This window comes from Pangasianodon hypophthalmus, chromosome 5, assembly GCF_027358585.1.
Source record: "Pangasianodon hypophthalmus isolate fPanHyp1 chromosome 5, fPanHyp1.pri, whole genome shotgun sequence".
NCBI classification, from domain to species: domain Eukaryota; kingdom Metazoa; phylum Chordata; class Actinopteri; order Siluriformes; family Pangasiidae; genus Pangasianodon; species Pangasianodon hypophthalmus.
In genome coordinates, this window is record NC_069714.1 from 20,283,683 (window position 1) to 20,301,821 (window position 18,139).

At 37.9% G+C, this 18,139-nt stretch overlaps 1 protein-coding gene across 4 annotated transcripts; it reads left to right on the top strand.

Moving 5' to 3' along the window:
* The first annotated feature begins 517 nt into the window (after window positions 1-517).
* LOC113526228 (solute carrier family 35 member F5) lies at window positions 518-17,839 on the top strand. Of its 4 annotated transcripts, none has more exons than XM_026913094.3 (16): window positions 518-676; window positions 3,679-3,775; window positions 3,882-3,987; window positions 4,571-4,714; window positions 6,363-6,425; window positions 6,977-7,049; window positions 7,842-8,017; window positions 8,713-8,794; window positions 8,960-9,047; window positions 9,132-9,196; window positions 10,732-10,836; window positions 10,952-11,111; window positions 13,680-13,770; window positions 14,096-14,250; window positions 16,237-16,333; window positions 17,140-17,839. In XM_026913094.3, the coding sequence occupies exons 2-15, from the start codon at window positions 3,762-3,764 to the stop codon at window positions 16,316-16,318; spliced, it is 1,404 nt and encodes a 467-aa protein (XP_026768895.1). In that variant the 5' UTR covers window positions 518-676; window positions 3,679-3,761; the 3' UTR covers window positions 16,319-16,333; window positions 17,140-17,839. The 4 variants fall into 4 exon arrangements, with proteins under 4 accessions (XP_026768895.1, XP_026768893.1, XP_026768894.1 ...); XM_026913092.3 differs by having other exon boundaries at window positions 17,174-17,839; XM_026913093.3 differs by having other exon boundaries at window positions 17,307-17,839.
* Window positions 17,840-18,139: the final 300 nt, after the last annotated feature.

An 18,139-nucleotide genomic window follows, 5' to 3' on the forward strand; every position in this document is an offset into this window, starting at 1 on the left:
CCAGGATTTTACTATTTCCTCATCTTTACTATTGTTAGTATGTTAATGTGTGTGTGTGTAATATTTTGTGACAACGCACTGCTTTGAAGGAAATGCCTGTTGTTCAGGATCAGCATCACTATTTTGCAGTATATGTGTAATTAAGACAACTGTAGTTTTTTTTTGTTTGTTTGTTTTGTATTGTTTTTTTTTTTTGTGCAGGACCAGTACAGATATAGATCACGGAAACACCCGGAAACATTGAACTGGAGATCAGTGATTTTGTTTGTCAGTGCTTTGGCACAGTGAACTATTATAATAACTAGATAGTGGAAAATAGTTTATAACATTACACGTATTCCTTTCGCTAAAGCGGTAGGTAAAGAAGTAAAATAAAAATAAATAAATAAATAAGACTGAAAACGACTGAAAGACTTCGTTTAGATGCATTCTCGGAAATGTAGTTTTCTACGGCTGCCATTAGTATACACGGTAATTGAAGTCTACGGGTATTAAAACTACAAATCCCATAATATTTGAAGTTCAATGCCGAAAGAGATAAGTGAAGTCATGAGCAGCAGCAGGCTACCTAAAAGTCATGTAAATATTTACAGCACCAGTTGAGCTGTTATCTTTTCTAACTGACAGAAGATATTTATTCTGCTACAGTTCATGAAGACGAAGAATTCAGAAGCAGGTAATATGGCCAGACAAGGTTTGGTGTAATGACTGTGTTTTTATTTTTTTTTTAGCTTATTTGGGCTGAAGAATAGTAGCTGAATCAGCTGTAGCTCGGCGAGGCTACTGTGCCTGCACGTTTAGTTGCTGTTTAAAGCATGCTGCTGTTTGTAGTGAAGCAGCAGCATAGGCATGTGCTAGCAAGACTAAACTAGCCTTAACTGCACTGTTATCAATATGCGTTCATTTTACACAATGTTATATTCAGGCTTGAGCAGTGACATGAAACCAAATTGGATAAAGCTATATGTGATTTGGGGTTCATTTAGTTTTTTCTAATTACACTTTTGAAAATGCAGCTTTCATTATATACTAAATTAGGCAGTGTTACTGCTAATTATGTTCACTTTGCAAAGTCATTAACATTGCTTAATTTCTTAATTTACTGCTATTTTAAGACGTTTATCAGACAGGTACCAGTGTGGGGGAAAAAAATTAAGCACAGGTTTATTTTATGAACATAACTCAACTATTTTACTCCTCAAATACTAAGCATGTTTGTTTGTTTGTTTGTTTGAAGCACAAGCTTTTAGAATACAAACCAGTGTGTTGTAGCATATTTTCCTATTTTTACTTAAACTGTAGTTAGATTCAAGGAGACATTATTTACGTTTGTTATTAAGTCCTGGAGTTTCGGATTAAACCCATTCAGTTCGGAGTATAACTATACAGTCAGGTCCATAAACATGTGGACGTATTAATGGACCTGTCTGTATATCATATACAGTCAATTATTGTTATCCTAGCTATCTACTACAGTATGTAATGGAGTTGTTATTTAAATAATATATTTAATATTTAACATTAAATAATTTGTAGGCTTTCATTTCCAAATTGTCCGTAGGATGTGAATGGGTGTGTGAGTGTTTGAGTGTGTGTGTGCGATTGTGTCCTGCAATGGGTTGTCACCGCTGCCAGGGTGTCCCCCCGGCTTGTGCCCCGAGTCCCTGGGATAGGCTCCAGGCTCCCTCATGACCCTGTGTAGGACAAGCAGTATAGCAAAACGGATGGATGGAATTTGTAGACTGTAGACTTTCTGCTTTAATTTTATGGTATATGCCAAATCAGATGAACAGTGTAGGAATTACACCACTTTGCATAGTCTTTAAAAAGTCAAGTAATTGGACAATTGGCTGCTCAGCTGTTCCTTGGCCAGGTATGTGTTATTCTTTCATTATTTCGCTAAAAGGTACAAGGTCTAGAGTTGATATCAAGTGTGCCATTTGTATTTGGAGTCTGTTGCTCTTAAGTCTTAATATGGCCAAATTAACTATTTGTCAAATTCTTAAAAAGAAAGAAGGCACTGGTGAGTTGAGGAACACCAAAAGGCCTGGAAGACCCCCGAAAACATCTGTGCTGAATTAAAGAAAAAAAACACTTCACAGCATTTGACCAGATCTAGAACACCCTCCAGGAGGTAGGCGTATCTGTGTCAAAGTCAACAATCAAGAAAAGACTTCACCAGAGTAAATACAGAGGGAGATGTATTTGTGTAGACCATTGATAAGCCTTAAAAACAGGAAGATAAGGTTAGATGCCAAAAACATCTTTAAAAAAGACTATACAGTTCTGGAACATGGAGAAGGGAGAAGGGAAGGAACTGCTCATGATCTGAAGCATATCACTTCATCTTATGGTGTGGGCGTGTGTGGCTGCCAATGGAACCGGTTCCCTTGTTTCTTAAAGATGTGACTGCTGACAAAAGCAGCAGGAAGAATTCTGAAGTCTATAGGGCTATATTAGCTGCTCAGATTCAGCCAAATGCTTCAACAGTGCAGACAGGACAATGACACGAAGCGTACTTTGAAAGCAACCCAAAACGTTTGTAAGGCAACGAAGTGGAATGTTCTGCAATGTCCAAGTCAGTCATCTCACCTGAATCCAGTTGAGTATGCATTTCACTTGCTGAAGACAAAGCTGAAGGCAAACCGTCATAAGAACAAGCAGGAACTGAAGACAGCTGCAGTAAAGGCCTGGCAGAGTATCATCATGGAAGAAACCCAGCGTCTGGGTGCCAGAATTCACACAGACATTGACTGTAAAGGATTTTCAACCAAGTATTACAAATGACAATTTAATTTATGATCATGTTAAATTGTCTTGGGTTTGGGACATATAAATATTGAAATTCCTACACTATTGACCTGATTTGGATGGAAATACCCTCAAATTAAAGCTGAAAGTCTGCACCTTGAGCTCATATTCATTATTTAATGTCAACGCCAATATACTGTGGTTGTTGTTCCTCTATCGGCTGCTCTCATTAAGGGTCGGCACAGCGGATCATTGGTCCGCGTATTTGATTTGGCACAGTTTTTACGCCGGATACCCTTCCTGACGTAACCCTCCCCAATTTTATCCAGGATTGGGACCGGCACTGAGAGCGCACTGTTGCACGCAACCCCAGTGGCTGGTTCCCTGACCAGGAATCGAAACTGGGCTGCAGCGGTGAAAGCGTTGTGGCCTAACCACTAGTCTTCCTGGGTCCCTCCAATATACTGTGGTAGACAGCTAAAATAACAATAACTTTGTCAATGTCCAAATGTTTATGGACTTATGGAACTGTATGTAATTATGTACTTTTTGATCAAGATGTCCAACACTGTATCATCAAAAGACGAAAAATTGTGGATCCTCTGGTTATGCTTAGCTTTTGCTTATTAATTGCTTAGCAGCTGGACCTGCATTACACGCACCAGTAGAGAAAGTCTGGCAGGACCTAGAGGGGTTCATATTTGGGTTTTTTTGTTTGTTTTTTGCTGTTCATTTGAGATGATGCAATGCTGCCCAAATTGTTAAAAAAAAATTATAGCACCAAAGGAATAACTGCAAAGCAGATTAAATTGCGATTCACTTCTATCAGGGGTATTCCATGAATTTCAGGACCTTATTCGATTTCAGTTCTTTTTTAACACACCCCTGATTTTTATATGCTCTTGTATCATCTAATCACCTGTGTAGACTGCATGTAGCGACTGTGTGATGTGCTCTTGGTGTTGCATCGTGGAGAGAGAGGCTGGCAGAGACAGGCGTGTCCAATTCTAATGCGCCCAGCACGGTAAGGTCCTTCACTCCACCGCTGCTGTTCATTTTTAGTTTGTTCACAGCATAATATATACAAGTAACCCATATGGTAAGGCTGCATTGTGTTCGTGAGTGTATAGGATGAGTTGGGGACTATGCGGTGCCCAGAAGAGGAGGTTGGTGCTGGGTGTCATTGTCCTGTTGCTTGTGGACGTAATCTGGGTAGCTTCATCCGAACTCACTGTAGTAAGTACAACACACACAAACGTAAAACATACTGTGCGTGGTTTCCAACAAACTCGAATTATAATACAGTTTCACAGACATAACTACAACGTACCACACTTTCAACATTTTACTAGACTATTATGGAATATAATCCTACAGCACTGTTCAATGCATCATTCTGAAGATATTGATTAATTTTCTATACCAGCAACGTGGTCTAATATGTTATTGTTTCTGTAGTAACAACTTACACAGGGACTTGTGTTGGGGACATTGCACATAAAGAGTTTTTATAAAGAGTGTAATAATTGATATGAAAGCTGTTACAGTATGTTTTCCGACATGGGAAGGTCTTCAGGACAGAGGTCTTTGCAAAATAAATAAAAAAAAAAAAAAAAAACATGACACAACATGCTGTTATAGGAAAATAATCAACTTTGGGGCACATCACACCATCCTGTTGTTGGTTATTTTCCTATAACAGCATATCATGTTTTATTTCTTTAGTTGCCACTCTCCATTTTTAATGTTTTGTGTAAGAATACAGTATGGTAGATATAGTTAGGTGTCACTGAGGTGTTTGCATTTGTGTGTATGTCAGTATGTGTTTGTGCAGCAGCAGTACAGCAAGCCCTTTTTCAGCACGTTTGTGAAGACCTCCATGTTCATACTGTACCTGCTGGGCTTCCTGTTCTGGAAACCGTGGAGACAGCAGTGTGCAGCCCAGCAGCAACGTGGCATATCTGTGAGTTCTGCAGCTGTCTCCATGTGGCTTTCAAGAGCTTTACACCTTACAGCGAGGTGATATCTTATTGCACTTTGCCTTGCAGTTAGCAGATGTTAACAAATGAATACAATGCTGAGCTTAGCATATCTTGTAAATGAGGTATGTGGATATGAATTTCTAAAATGATTAACATTTACATTTAGTCATATGGCAAACTCTCTAATCTGAACTGACATTCAAAATGTACAGAGAGCTAATGGCACTATGATGGAACCTAGACTAGAGGTTAATGCTGGAGGAGTAAGTAAAAAGGGTCAATTATGTAAGTGCTACTCTAGGTACTAACATTATTGCAATAAAGAGTTAGGTTCAGATTTTATAATGATGATTGGTGAATCGTACATTTTATTTATTATTTAAGAGACACTTTTAGTCAAAGGGATTAATAAGGAGACAGAACAAATGCCACCACCACTTTATTCTTTTCACTTTCCTTATCCATGGACTTCCTCCCCCCTCTATCTTCTAAACCCAGGAAGCTTTCTTGCCCTGTCCCTTGGTTATCGGATGCGTTGCGTAGCAGTCTGAGACAATTAAGAGCATCAGAGAGAAAGTGGAGGAAATCACAACTCGATAAGGATCTCGTCTCATCCCACGCTCTCCTGTCCAAATTCTCATCTGATGTGACTTCTGCTAAGAGAGCCTTCTACAAGGAAAAGCCAGCTCTTTCTTCTTCTTTATTCGTCTTGCTGATGAGTTTGCCACCTTTTTTTGAAGGGTGGATTGAAAGAAATCTGCCAGACCTTCACTCCTACCTCGAATCCTACACTACAGGATTGCTGATTCCAATTCAGGATTCCCCTTTACTTTCTTTGACACATTTTTCTCTATGTCTTTTCTCTATCTCTATCAACAAAAGAGACCCTGCAAGTCATCTTGCTCTGCAATTCCACCACCTGCCCATTGGGTCCCATCCATTCCACAATACTCCAGACCATCTCACAAGACCTCTTCCTTTTTGTCACTACTATCATTAATGACTCCGTAACATTCAAGATTCAAGATTCAAAGCGTTTATTGTCATGTGCACAGTGAGGAAACTAAGTTTCCCTGAACAATGAAATTCTTTCTTTGCTGTCCACACTGAATGCAAAGATAACAGAAACTATATAGAAATAAAAATAAAAACAGACATGCACATACATACAAACAAACATAATAAAGTGTAGCTATGTTACAGAAGTAGAACTGGTACATCTGCTCATGTACCAGCTGCATTCAAGACTGCAAGGGTTATTCCCATCCTGAAGAAACCTACTCTGATCCCTCCGACATCAGCAACTACCGACCGCTATCACTTCTCTCTTTTCTTTCTAAAAATCCTCAAACGCACAGTCTACAGTCAACTGTCCCTCTATCTCACCTCCAAGATTCTAACCAGTCTGGCTTCAAAGCAGCGCATTCCACAGAAACTAGATCTGCTAAATCAGCCAAACAGTCATCAGTCCTAATCCTCCTCAACCTTTCAGCAGCGTTTGATAGTCAGCCACAAGACTGTCTTTTCCATCCTCATGGGTCTTGGAATTTGTGGCACAGCATGGCAGTGTATGTAAATGTAAATGAATGTTGAAATTGCTAGACTGATCGGGTTTAATGTCATTTTCAGATTTCTGATGCTGATTCACGTGTGACTGCTGGTGGCACTGAAAACAGCTTTAATAATTCCCTAGTGAGTATATACCCTCGAAACAATACACACTCACTCAGTGCTGTAATTCAAATGCCTTTTAACACTCTCAGAGCCCTACACTGTTGTGTCGCTGGGCTCTCCCACTGCCAGCCCCATGTCTACTGAGAGAACGCACTTAAACCTGCATATCTGGACTGTTTTATATAAGCATTGGCATGGGTAAGAAGTCAGGCAATTTATGAGAAATTTAGATGACGTTAGGTGTATGAGACAGTATTTAGCCAGATGAAAAAAAAACTTTAAAAATATGATTAATAGAGTATTTATCTCAACAGCAGCAATTTTAAACACAGTAATCGGACTTTGTTCTTGTGTAGCCTTCTATATCCTTTAGTCCCTGCCTTTTATACCCTTTACTTATGCATGTCTATTGTTAGAACATTCAGAGATCATACAGAATCCAGTTCAGAGAACATACAGAATCAAAGCAGAAAGAAAAGAAAGAAAGAAAGAAAGAAAGAAAGAAAAAGTGGAGTTGGCATGTGCAGGTTGTGTAGCTTGTGTAATAACTGTGTGTCATTGCTCTCTAGAGTGAGCCTCTGTATGTGCCGGTGAAGTTTCAGGATGTTCCTGATAACAGTGTCACTCGAGAGTCTAAGACACGTAAGTATTTCTGCAAAAACTTTATAAAACACAGACAGATTTCATACAGTGAAGTCAGTGAAATATCATTGCCTTATATAGTATATTCAGCCCTTATATTAAAATATTTAATATTATTATTATTATTATTATTATTAGTGATTTAATTTACAATATATTAACAGTTCTCAGCATATACACTATATGGCTAAAAGTAAGTGGACACCTGACCATCATATCCATATATGGTTCTTCCCCAAACTGCAAAACTGGAAGCACACAATTGTCCAGGATGTCTTTGTATGCTGTAGCATTACAGTTTACTTTCAGTGGAACTAAGGAGCCCAAACCTGTTCCAGCAAGACAATGCCCCTGTGTACAAAGTGAGGTTTGCCAAAGTTGGAGTGGAAGAACTTGAGTGACCTGTACAGAGCCCTGACCTCAACTACACTGAATACCTTTGGGATGAACTGGAACTCCAACTCACTAATGCTCTTGTGGCTTAATGGACAACACACTCCAAAATCAAGTGGAAATCCTTCACGGGAGAGTGGAGGTTATTTAACAGCAAAGGGGGTCTTAATCTGGAATGGGATGATCATAATGCACATGGGTGTGATGGTCAGGTGTTCACAAACTTTTGGCATAGCAGTGTATGTAACCTGGTTATGTAATTAATTTATATATATATATATATATATATATATATATATATAATATAAAATATGAAAGTCTTAAAACTGACTATTATATTTTCTCCTTTTCCTCCCTTGGGTGTTTTTCGTGTATATGGTGTTATGATGGTGTGTGTAGCGACGCGGAAGCAGCGTGTGAGGTTCAGTAATATGATGGAAGTACGTGAACTTCCTCACTCTCAGGCTTTAGAAGCCAAACTGTCTCGCATGTCTCATGCTGCCACCTCACTCAGGCTTATGGGAAAACTTAGTATCAGTGCTGTGGCCAAAATCAGCTTCTTCTTCTGTTTTGTGGTGAGCTCTCACACACACATACACACACACACACACACACACACACACACACAAAGTGCAATCTCTTTGTCTTCTCTCTCTCTCTCTCTCTCTCTCTCTCTCTCTCTTTTCCTCAAATTCTATTAGCCTTGCTGGCATGAACTGTAGTTAACAGCTGTTGCCAGAGCATTACATGGAATAAAGGAAACAAAAAAGTAATAATAGTGATGATGGTTGTTGTTCCTCTTTCGGCTGCTCCCATTAGGGGTAGCCACAGCGGATCACTGGTCATTGAGAGTGCACTGTCTTGTGGTTCCCTGGCCGGGACTCAAACCCGGGCCACGGCGGTGAGAGCTCCGAGGCCTAACAACTAGTGCTCCAGGGACCCAATAATAGTAATGATGCTATATGTAAAAAACGAAAAAGGGGGACAGTTAAACAGAAATAATAAAGCATGTATATATTTACTATGTACACACAGAGAATTATCTTCACAAGATTCAGTTCTGTGAAAAAGTGTTTGCCCCTTCCTGATTTCCTCTATTTTTTATTTTTGTCATACTAAATGGTTTCAGATCCTCATATAAAATGTAATATAAGACATGAAGACCATGAGGAAAAACAAAACATGATTTTGACATTTGCAAATCTCTCTCTCTCTCACTCTCTCTCTCTCACTCTCTCTCTCTCTCTCTCTCTCTCTCTCTCTCTCTCAGTGGTTCCTGGCTAATCTGGCCTATCAGGAGGCTCTGACAGACACACAGGTGGCTATCGTAAACATTGTGTCCTCCACCTCAGGTGAGCCGTTTAAACTAAAAGGACGAAAGGCTAAAAAGACTAGAAGGCCTAGAGTTGGAGCTGAGCTTCCACATCATTTGATCAGTTATCTGTAAATATGTGCCTGCTTGTGTAAATGGATTGCTCAAGTCACTGTATGTATGTTGTGGTATTTGTTGGTTTTAGGCCTCTTCACTTTGATCTTGGCCTCCATATTTCCCAGCAATAGCAGTGATCGCTTCACGCTTTCCAAACTGCTTGCTGTTATTCTCAGGTCAGTTCAACATTACTCTAAATTACTCAGTTATATTTGTATAGTTATCAGTGAGGTAATTTGTGTTTTTCCCTCTTTTGTTAGCATGGTGGGAGTGGCTGTGGTCAGTTTCTCTGGGATGGACAGTTCTGGTGGAAAAGGCAGTATTGGTAACCATTAAACCAGCTCTGATCACTTATAGAGCTCAGTGTTAGAGTGGAGATGTATTATACTATACTAAAACTTTAGGACTTTCAAGACCTCTCTGGTAGAAATATATTATTGGAAGCAAATTGGACCAAATAAATAATCTCACAAAAAGTATTTCTATAAATTATGCATAAAAGTATTAAGGCCATTATAAATAAATAAGAACTAATAAAGATGCAAGGATATGTCTTTCTATGTAAAGAAAAAAAGTGAATTAGGATATACACAAAAGAAGTAAAAAGCAAAGTAAAAGACAGGAAACAGAAGAAGATAAGTAAGGAATAAAACAGAACAGGACATGCTGCTATAGGAAAATAATCAACAACAAGGTGGTGGTGGGATACAAAGCTGGGAGGTGAAGCCATCCCAAAGTTGATTATTTTCCTCGAACAGCACATCTTGAAATGTCATAACACTTGCTGTCTTCTTATATCAAAGCCAGCATAGCCAGTATAGATTGCCAGCAATTATATTGTTTTATTAATCAAAGAATAACAAATTGTACTTTTTATCAGTTTGTACTTACATTTAATGTTGTGGACCATCTGCAAAGAAGTTAGTTCCTGTTATCACTTAACAGGATATAAACTGTTCCCTCACCAGCCTTTTTTTCTCTCTCTTGGAGTTTAGACTGTTACAAAGCTCACCTGAGACTTCTTCAATAAATGTTAAATAAATGTCTCCTTACAAAAAACTTCTCCTTATCATTTACACATTTTTAATTGTTTATTAGCTGTTTAATTGTTTATTAGCTTTCAGTTCCCTGTGAACTATACTCCTGGACCCAAAAAAAAAAAAAAAAAAAGGGCAAGCCAAAAATGGCAAAAGATTAAGCTTTTAATGGTCTTAACAACAAATCATTGGTCAGGAAATTAGCAAGAATTAAACAAATAGATAAAGGAAGTTAGTATGAGATAGCTTTTTCCTCTGACTTCTTTAAATGTTTAAGCCTTGTGGCCCTTGATGAACTTCATCAGCTGTGGCAGATAACCAAATAATGACTAATCTTTTTAGAAAAGAAAAACCAGAAGATATTTTTGGAACATTTTGTACACCCAGACATTTGCTAGTTTGAATTTTACATCAAACATTTTAATCATAATGATTTTAGCTTTGTGCACAAGAAGAATTTCCTTGTTTCTAACTTTTCCCCAAACAGGTCTCAGGAGTGCATTTGTTTAATTCTTGCTAATTTTCTGACCAATCCTGACCATTAAAAGCTTAATATTTGCCATTTTGGGCTTGGCCCCCCTTTTTTTGCCCAGGAGTGTAGCTGTGCAGTAATATAAACCTGTGATTTGAATTACAGCCAACTGTAAGAACACTACTGTCAGAGTTGTTGTTATAGAAACTTAACACATCAGCATCTGATAGTTTTGAGAATCCAACAGTTCTGCAGTATAAGTAGTGTTAAATTATGTATTAAAAATTAACAGTGATTAAATGTTAAAACCTGACAGAAGGTGACTGATGTGACCCTGTGGTTTTTGTGTAGGCTCTCTCTGGTCACTTCTGGGCGCCATCCTATACGCTGTCTACATCGTTATGCTAAAGAGAAAAGTTGATCGAGAGGAGAAGCTTGATATCCCAATGTTCTTCGGTGAGTAGATTTAACACAGCCATAACCTCCCTAACACACCCATAACCTCACACTCCTAGTATTCATAACGTCCATGTTCTGTGTTGTCTATGTGTCTGTGTATGTGTTTGTGTAGGCTTTGTGGGCTTGTTTAGCCTGCTGCTGTTATGGCCTGGCTTCGTGCTGCTGCACTACTCTGGGTTGGAGCTGTTCGAGATGCCTAACCGGATGGTAATCAGCTACATCCTCATCAACGGCCTGATTGGGACTGTGCTCTCTGAGTTCCTCTGGTTATGGTACGTGATGTAGAGTTTGTGAGCGAGTGTGTCATATAGTGGAATAATGGTGGCTGCAGTTGTCTTAAGCTTGTGTGGAGGAGTAAGTACATGCTGTAAGGATTACATGTCCTCACATGGGAAGGGAGGAATTGATACTGTAGGAACCATTTTTGGGGAATGCTAGAAGAAAGTCCTTTTCACAAACAGTACCGAGATATAAACATATATTTTTTTAACAATACTACAGTTCAGCCTAGGGCAAAGGTGAGATATATAGCAAAATTATACAACATTTATGTTGTTCTGATCCACTAATTTGACTGGACAAGCGGCATTCAAAGCATGCTGATATTTACTATAACAGCACTGGTACATTTCACTGTTTGTATCACTCTGCTTGTTTCTGTTCACTACATAAAATTCCAAATCTAGCAATAGTTCATTACACTAAAACCATTACTACACTTACTATGGGCTGTCAGTCAGTCTGTGTGTTGCATGGCAACACGCGACTCTCTATACCGCTGTGGCTTCTTTGGGAAATTTTTTTCGCCAGTGGACCAAAAATAAACAAAATGTTTGTTCATATTGTGTCTGAAATTTTCTATTTCTTGTTTATAGAAAATTAATATCATACTCCCAGTTGTGCCGCTGTACAGAATATCAGCACAGGTGTGATTCTGCGCTCTTGCTCGTGTGATATTGCTTAAATATCTTTTCATGAAACACACTATGCAGTACTGTGCAAAAGTCTTAGACATCCTATTTTTTTAGTACAAACTTTGTTATAGATTTTTATTTTATGACTTCTACATTATCGAGTCAGTAAGAAAACATTTTAGATTTACAGATAAACATTAGTTTTCCAGCATAAAATTAAATGTTATAGAAAAATGTTTGCATATTACATAAGAGACACTTTTCAGACAAAAAACGTAATGAAGGCTGCTGGGTTTTGCTGCAAAAATAAGAAGCAAGTGTGACAGTCAAAGTCTCCAGAAGAACTGTGGCTGGCTCTGCAAGATGCTCAGTAACACTTACAGCTCATTTCCTTATAAAACTGCACGTGAGACTACTATTTTTTTTTTAAAGCAAAGGGTCATCACACCAAATATTGACTTTGTTTTATTTATCACTGTTTATTGCTCTTTGTAGTATTTTTGTAATTTGTAACAAACATTTAATTTCATTATTTTTGAAGGCAATTCTTGCTTTTCTCTACAGCATTTCTTTGCATGTGCCTGGGTTTTTTTTAGACAGTACTGTACATTATGTTGTCACAAAATGCTTGTATAACAGAAGTTCCTTATTAAAAATCTCTAAACAAAACTAGTTTTGGTTATACTCTCCAAAAAGAGGACATAATTCATCACAGTATTGATAATATGTTGTATTATATCACAGCACTGCTGAATTCTCGGTTTTGCAAGGGAAAACAAATACTTCTGTTATACAAGCATTTTGTGACAACAATATACAGTACTGTCTAAAAAAACCCCCAGGCACATGCAAAGAAATGCTGTAGAGAAAAGATGCCTTCAAAAATAATCAAATTAAATGTTTGTACATTATAAAAATACTACAAAGAGCAGTAAACAGTGATAAATAAAATGTTAACACACTCATTATGTTAACACACTCATTCTATAGTTACAACTAACAGAGGGACTTTTTTGGCAGGTGGGTGTTAAAAATGTGTAATTGATGATATGGAATTTCTGTAATGAGACATTTATTTAACATTTGCTGCAGGAGTCCTGTCTGTGCTTTGTAATGGTCAGTGGAAAAGTTGCTTTTTTACATTTTCTGACATGGACAGAGGACATTGTGGTTACAGTTTCTCAGTTACAGGACAAGCTGTTTTAGTTTTCTTATTAACTTCAAGAGAGAGAAAAGAGAGAGGTTGGTGAGGGAATGATGTACACTACATGGCCAAAAGTTTGTAGACACCTGACCATCACACCCATATGTGCTTTTTGAACATCCCATTCCAGATTTAGTCCCCCTTTGCTGTTATAATAACCTCTACCCTTATGGGAAGGCTTTACACTTGATTTTGCAGCATAGCTGTGGGGATTTGCGATCGTTCAGCCACAAGATCATTAGTGAGGTCAGGCACTGATGTCAGGTGAGGAGGCCTGGGGTGCAGATGGAGTTCCAGTTCATCCCAAAGGTGTTCAGTGGTGTTGAAGTCAGGGCTCTGTGCAGGCCACTCGAGTTTTAGCAAACGTCACTTTGTGCACAGGGGCATTGTCATGCTGGAACAAGTTTGGAACGCTTAGTGCACAAAGACTTCCTAGACAATTGTGTGCTTCCAACTTTGTGACAAGTGTTTGGCAAAGACCCACATATGGGTGTGATGGTCAGGTGCACACAAACTTTTAGTCATATATTGTGTATATGATATGATTGTTATAATGTTATAAAGTCGTGTTTAATTCTTTACATATTACCCTGCCCTGGCTTAGGTTGAAGGTCATGGTTTACATATAGAATTGTAGGATGCAAACAAGAGCATATATACAAATATAGATCTCGATAGTAATATTAAATTAGCATATAGTATTTATGTTTGTGTTTTTACAGGGGCTGTTTTCTCACTTCATCTCTCATTGGGACACTCGCTCTGAGTTTGACAATTCCACTGTCCATCCTGACTGATATATGCTTGCAGAAGGTGAGGTGATTAAACTGGTCCAAACGGCGCATATATGTGTATATATATAATATATATAAAACCTGCAAATAGTTCTTGGGATTTTTTTTGTTTTGTAGCAAATTGGATTTTAAATGAAACAATACAGGGAGGTTAAAATGCAGGCTGTCAGCTTTAATCTGAGGGTATTTGCATTTATATTGGGCAAACCATGTAGGACTTGTGGCTATTTTAAATCTAATGAATAGAGTACAAGCAACAAAAATTGATGATTACACTATACATTCTCAGCTCTGCAAATAGTGTAACCTAAAGTCAGTGTGTGTGCGTGTGCGTGCATTCCCAGGCGAGTTTCTCCTGGTTATTCTTTGCCGGAGCAGTTCCAGTTTTTCTCTCCTTCTTCCTGACTGCACTCCTGAGCCACTACAATAACTGGGACCCGGCGATGGTGGCGCTGCGGAGAGTTTTCTCCTTTATCTGCCGCAAGCACAGGATTAACAGGTGGGGATTCCTCACTGAAAGCAGAAGTTTAGCATTAGTTTGGGTTCTACTGCTACAGTTGTATGCAAAAGTTTGGACACCCCTCACCAAATTAATTTTTTTTTTTTTTTTTTTTTTTTTTTGTATAGCACTTTTAACACACTTTAAGCACATTTTTTGAAGTGAAAAGAAATAAACACAACCCTTGCAGTAAACTATTTAAAAATATATATAAAACAACAAATGCTATTTTTTATATTAAAAAAAGTAGCATTCATTGTTTTGTTAATGCAAGGTTAATTTAAATTTGATGAACTTAAAAAATAGAAAAAAAATAAAATTGTGAAAAACAAGCTTGCATACACTTTTTATAGCTACCAATGAGTCTGTCAGTTCTTGTTTTAAGAATTCTCAACCACTGTTCCTACAATATTTCTAGTTCTGAGATATTCTTGGGCTATGCACAGCATGGTTAAGACCTACCCAGTCATTTTCCATGATGTTCAAGTCAGGAGACTGTGAAGCCAAAAGCTTCAGTTTGCATTTCTTCAAGCAGTTTATGGTGGATTTTGAGGTGTGTTTTAGATAATTGTGCTGTTGTAGAAGCCAGAGTGGTGTTGTCAGACTCGCTGTGTTACATTTGCTTCCAGATTTTGGATAGGGATAATTTGGACAGGGGTGCCCAAACTTTTGCATACAACCGTAATAAGCTAACTGAGTAATTGAATGTGTATATTTTAACTGAAGTCTATGTTCTAGTATTCTTTATATGGCTAATTACAGAGGTCCAGGTTCAAGATTGTTTGTTTCATAGCCAGTCCAAACTTGACAGCATCTAATTTCAGAAGATCTGATTTGAACTGGTCCATTGTGCTTTGGCAGGATGTTTTCAGGCTTTGCTGCTGTTTTTTTATTCATGTTTTCTTTTAGTTGTCATGCTTTGACAGCTCCTACCTGCCTTTCAGACTTCTATTGTTGTTGAGAGGCATATTACTTTTTAGCAATTCTACATGGCTTCAATGTGTTTGTACGGTTGATGAAATTGAAGCCAGTATTCTACGTTGAATCAGAATATGACCCAAGGTGACAGCAGGATTAGGAATATAAGACAGTGTTTAAAAGCCTTGGAATGCAGGCCTTCCTCATGTTTTTCACAAGCTGTAAACCATAAATCCTTATGTCTCATCATATTTCCTCTGTTCTTGAAAACTTTAAAGATGGTATGCCTTGATTTATTACTCAGGTTGCTGTGGGTTTTTTTTTTTTTTTTTTAAAAACGTTTGGTATTTTCCCTTAGCAGGGAGTTGTCTTAATCTTAGCATTGAATGCTGTTGTGAGGGGGGGAAAAAAGGTTTGCAACCCACAAATGAACTTCTGTAGATCTTTTACAATGGGATGTGTGTATGTATTTTTAATTATTTGGTGTAAATAAAGTTACTATAGACAAGGTAAAGGTACACCAGTCACCAATCTGTTCGTTCACCTTTGAATAATGTTAAAAGAGCCCTTCATTTAGACTATTTTATTATTCCTAAATGGCTGAGCCCTTTTCTTATTCAAGTGTATAGGTCATTGAGGAGATAAAAACCAGCCTGTGTACAGCTTTTGCCAGTTTGTTTCAGAAAGCAGGGAGGAAGAAATGAGGATAGAGGAAAGTGCCTTTTAGTCGCTGAAGTAATATCCCTATACCACTGGAGGGAATAACTGAGCATAACTGTTTCTTAATCTTAAAATTGTCTTGTGTTGAAAACTAAAATTCCTTAAGGTGATTGATTGCTTTATCATTATGTTATTCTTAAAAGGATAAATCAGTTCATAAAATGTCGCTTGCCCTTACAAACACAGGTGATAGTGAAATTGTATTTTAAATCCAGGTATATTTAAAGATAGTGGAATACCTAATAAAACTAATAAAGCCTAACTGTAGTAGCATTTGAGATTCTGTGGCATAGATTCAGTGTTCAATAAAGGTTATATCAGTGTAATGTGTGCTGTATTGTTTTGTAGATTAGCAGAGGACAGTGAGCAGTGTGAGAGCCTCATCCCTTTGCAGAGCTCTGCCCTCGATAACAGAAGTTTTTGCTCTTGATTCACATTTTAAGAGGTAAGCTATGACTTTTGTACATACATACTCTAACAAGAGGCCAAAGCACGGCTAAATCATTGCGTTTTACTTTATGTGGACGTTGTTTGTCTAGATTGCCCTAGAATTGATCATTATTTTTCGAGATAACAACATAACGTCTACACCAAATGTAAAAACTATCCAAATGAACATATTTACTGCCAGTATGTAATGTTTAGTGTAATTGCACTTAATAATAAATGGCTGTGAACAGAATTGAATATTTATTGTTTTATTTAAGATAGATAATGATGCTACATCAAGTGTGCAGATGGGACTATAGTGTTTGTGAAGCCATTTTATGAAATTCAGTCTTTGGTTTGGAGTTGTTGCCATTTTCCCATCTGCTATGTATCCTAAGACACAGGCATAAACAAGAACTAAGGAAGTCTTTCTTGAACACAGATGTTGGTGGTTTGGAGACTGTTTAGTTTGGCTTTATCTAATTCCAAAGCAAGCCAAAGCAAGCATGTGGCCTTGGTAGCACATTACTCCTGAGTAAACTGGCCCCATGTTCATTTTATTTTGAATACGAATCAACCGGAATAGCCCTATGAGTATAAAGTGAGGCAAACTGCTTCTCTTCTGGGGGTGTGTATGTGGGTATGTGTGTTTTCATGCTAAATTGTCAGAGAGAAAATATGAATAACATGCCTCAGCTTGAATCAGCACCCACCTAGACAAATGTACACACACTGACATCAGTCTGCTGTTCTCACTGTTCAACTAATAATATTCGAACCTGTATTTTAAAATTCCATTTCTTCACCTTGATTGTTTCTCAGAGAAAGGTAACCAAAGTAAAACCTCTTCATACAGGAACAGAGAAGCAGCAAATGACAATCTGAAACCTGCCATTGTGCCTCGTATCACTTCTTCCTCCTCCTCACATATACTGAAGACCCTGTGATTGACCATTTTTATCCTCATTTTGTTGGCTGTGATATCTCAGGGCCAGAAACCACGCCCAGGCAAGCAGCCTTCAGCGGCCATGATGGATGATCCAGACACACTGACTGACTTTCCAATCACAGTATCACAAACCGAGCCCTTCGCAAGCAAAATGGGATTGTGATCAGCAGAGTCTGAGATCTTGCACCTGTTGTGTATGTGTGTGTGTTCATCAGTATATCACTATATGTCCAGTTTCTGTTATTAAATTAATACAGGCTATACACACTTCATAATTATTGTTAAGCTGATTGATATACATGCAGATTTGCTGGTTTCAAATCACAATTTTTCCATGAAGTACAAATAGCCTATTATCTTTTTAATCTTTATACTGTAGATAGTGTCTAGATGTCAAGGTCCTAGTAAAACCTGCATGATATATTTCGCCATTGAAACAAGACACTAAAACCATGTAACATGGTAATTAATATTTTGTGTTTATGAATTACTATTACCATGTAAACAGGTTTGTGTGTATTTGGTATGAATTACCAAATACAATCCAAATCCAAGTAAACACTATTGAGCATATGTGTCCAGTGTTCTCTCCGTTTTTTTTTTTTTTCTTTTTCTTTAGTACAGGGGAAAGCCCTGTTCTGTCTTTCTCTTTGAGAGTAACATTGTGTTCTGATTTTATACAGACCACAGTGACCACGATACACTGTAGCTTCACTTCTTTAGTCAGGTTTTGAGAAATCAGACTGGCTCATTGGTAAGTGGTATAGGAGTTGGACTGTTGTTAACTCACCAGGTCACACTTTAAAGGAATACTTCAGCTTTTTTCAAAATGAGTTCACAATGACTGTCTTGTCACAAAGAAACTGATCTTTT

Excerpts from the sequence above, each read along its gene's own strand:
- LOC113526228 (XM_026913094.3), top strand. Across the intron at positions 9,048-9,131 it reads CTGCTTGCTGTTATTCTCAG|CATGGTGGGAGTGGCTGTGG; the intron begins GTCAGTTCAACA and ends CTCTTTTGTTAG. Across the intron at positions 10,837-10,951 it reads TGATATCCCAATGTTCTTCG|GCTTTGTGGGCTTGTTTAGC; the intron begins GTGAGTAGATTT and ends GTGTTTGTGTAG.